The 2,980-nt window shown below is 37.1% G+C and overlaps 1 protein-coding gene across 1 annotated transcript in view; it reads right to left on the reverse strand.

Annotated features, from left to right (window-relative positions):
* LOC108576743 overlaps window positions 1-684 on the reverse strand; it is a 13,192-nt gene extending 12,508 nt beyond the window's left edge. Inside the window, exon 1 of the mRNA XM_017939796.1 lies at window positions 550-684. Within this exon, the coding sequence (XP_017795285.1) occupies window positions 550-684 (135 nt within the window). The remainder of the gene's footprint in view (window positions 1-549) is intronic.
* Between the last annotated feature and the right edge of the window lie 2,296 nt (window positions 685-2,980).

Here is a 2,980-nt window from a genome sequence, read left to right on the forward strand (position 1 = left end):
GAACAATAGCCTATTCTTTAATATTTGAGAAATTCTGCGTGCCGCATGTTGGCTGCAGACCGGTCTGCTAAATTGAAAATAACGGTTTGCTGAACTAGAAGTCACGTATCATAAAATCGTCCCCTTGCTGTCCTAACAAACATGGAGAAAGAAAATGATTTGTTTCTTCGCTAAGAGAAGATGAACCACATCTGACGCAGAAATAAATCGTGGAAAATCATCTATTTGTGAATGTAAGTTCGAAAGTACAATCTTCCCATAACACTTTCCAGTAATACGCTAATAACCATAATCTGCGAGGATTTCCAAGAATGCACACAGCAGCGGCTGGCTGAACAAATTTACATACGGTATAATAGCGACAAATGTGTACTTATTACAGTCCGGGTATAATCCAAGCTGGACGTGTTACAGCAAAAGGGCAGAGAACGTACAGTTGGGTAAATAAAACATGTAGCATGGCTAAACTAAACTTATTAGAAGCGACTGGCGCGGACTACAAGCGAGGAACGGCAACAAGTGGTTAGTAAAGAAGTCTCGAATCGATACCTGCATCACTGTGCACACGTAGACCGGGCATCTTCTGATCCTTTGTCCCTTGCTCTTGCCCAGCGGCGACAGAACGATTAGCCTCAAGAAGAAACGTACGTAGCTGAAGTAACGACTGTCGAGGAACGTCTTCATGTTCGTCAGATGAGAATCGATATACGCTTCTGAGAGGAAAAAAAAAAACAGCGAATAAAGGATGAAAGAGTGACCCTAAGGGTGGATTAGGTTCATTCAGGTCAATTCAACGTGTGGTATGAATTATTTGACGACTTTGCACTTGGGGCTTCTTATCACTTTTTATGTAATTATTATTATTTATTATTTTCTATATTTAACATATTACGTATTGTAATAATAGTGTATTATAGTACATTTTATTTCATATTTATACTGGTTGTTCAAGGTAAAACGACATTGATGTTCACGGTAATTATGGTTACTCACTTTTTATGTTCCAGAAGATGTTCCTTGGTTGAGGTTTAATATGATGGTAGGAATAGATTTTATAGCGTTCAAATGCAATGTGTAAGAGCTGTAATATTCGACTATATACATAAATGGAGATTTGGAATAGTTTGCATTTTTAAAATATTGCTTTTTATGGGAAACATTACTTGGGACCATTGGATGTGCAGGAAATTCAAGTATAGTTGGAATTCTTTTTTTACGTAATTTTTCATCAAGCGGACGATATTATTCAAATTTTTCAATTTTGCAGTGTTAATTAATTTCTATGTTTCGTATTTTATTATTGCTACAATTATAATATTCAAAATATTAATTTCAACGACGTAAGATCCAGTGAAAATTCATTTTGAGGTTGACGGGATTCGGAAAACAGGTCGCCAGCTTGCTAATTGAAGACACTATCACTGAGCCATTAAGACTCCTGGTGTATACTGACCTTATTATCATACTTACACTACCGTCCAAAAGTTTGGAATCACTGAGCATTGCAATTTACACAAAAATTTCCAGAAAAAAGTAGAGCGGCTTTGAGAATTTTTTATCATTCGAATCAATTGATATGAGATAAACTGATAAATGTAGAATTGAGATAAACTTCGAATCTATAAAGAATTAGCAGCAGATCTAATATTGATGAAAAGTGGGAGGTGATTCCAAACTTTTGGCCGGTAGTGTATACACGATCTACGCCGCTCAATTACTTAATGAACCTGTCGAGTACAGAATATTTAACCTTGGAAATTATCATTAACTATTTAACAATTCTACTAATTGGAATAAAATTTCAGACTTCAATTTATGTATGTATGGAAAAGAACAATATCGATGAATTCTAATATACTTGAAACGTCCATTCCAAGATGGAAGACAAATTTTTTTGATGGAATAAATGGGAAAAAATGAAAGGGAACAATTTCTTAGAAACATCCAGTAGAAAAGACTATACACATTCGTGTAAAAAAATATAGATGACCTCGAAAAAACTTTCTGCCACCTTGTTCACCCTTTGGAACCATTTAAATTACCTACAAACATTTTCTCATACCACAATAGCTATAGAAGATAATTAGATAACCTGTTCTTTGCGTGGCCCACCCTGTGTCATACGTCAAACTGTCAATTACCTAATTTCAACACGCTTGTAATTATTAAAAGAAACGTTTCAACTAAAATTGTCAAAGCACATTTACCCAATTGACGATATTTTCGACTCCAATTACCCGGAACAATACGCCACGCAAAAAAAAAAAAAAACAATTCATGTACAGCCCAGAGATATCTCTATAAAAGCGGAAGTGAGTGGAATGCGAAGATTTCAATTGAGCCGTTTTTCACAAACGATCTCACGACTGCTTGCTCTTTTAGGCGATTCGAAATAACGGGGCCAGAGGGTGTTTGGTTATTGTTCAGTCACGCGGAAACTTGAAATCAATCGTGTGTTCGCGGGGATCGCTTTATGTCGGTTATTTTTTCGAGAACAATGGGACAGCGAATGCTCGTAAAGTGCGTAACTCTGCAGCCAGGTTTCACGCTGCTTTTTGTGAATCGAGGGTTCGTAATAATTTGCTGTCACCGCGGACGAGTAACTCTGTTTCCGTTTCGCGTTCCCATTGTTTTCGCGAACCGTTGCCAGTTTGTTTAAGCTTCCACCCCTGTCCCCGCTGTCCTTTGTACCCCATCCTCATTCCCACCCTTTGTGAAATATTCACATGGATTATTTATCAAATAAGTTACGTTGCACTTGTTGCGGTTATCGAACGCTCTCCGATACGTACACCCGGTATAAAGCTTCATTAAAATATTTTCTTCGTCGACGTTACCGATAGTAGATACTGCCTCGGTGATATATCACGAGCTGGATATTTTCGAACAGATTTTGTAGCATCACCGTGAAGCGTTTATGAAATAACCGTTACGGAAGTTTCTTTGGGAATTTTGCATTCTTAGAATTAACAGTAAGTTC

This window comes from Habropoda laboriosa, unplaced genomic scaffold (genome assembly GCF_001263275.1).
Source record: "Habropoda laboriosa isolate 0110345459 unplaced genomic scaffold, ASM126327v1 scaffold478, whole genome shotgun sequence".
NCBI classification, from domain to species: Eukaryota; Metazoa; Arthropoda; class Insecta; order Hymenoptera; family Apidae; genus Habropoda; species Habropoda laboriosa.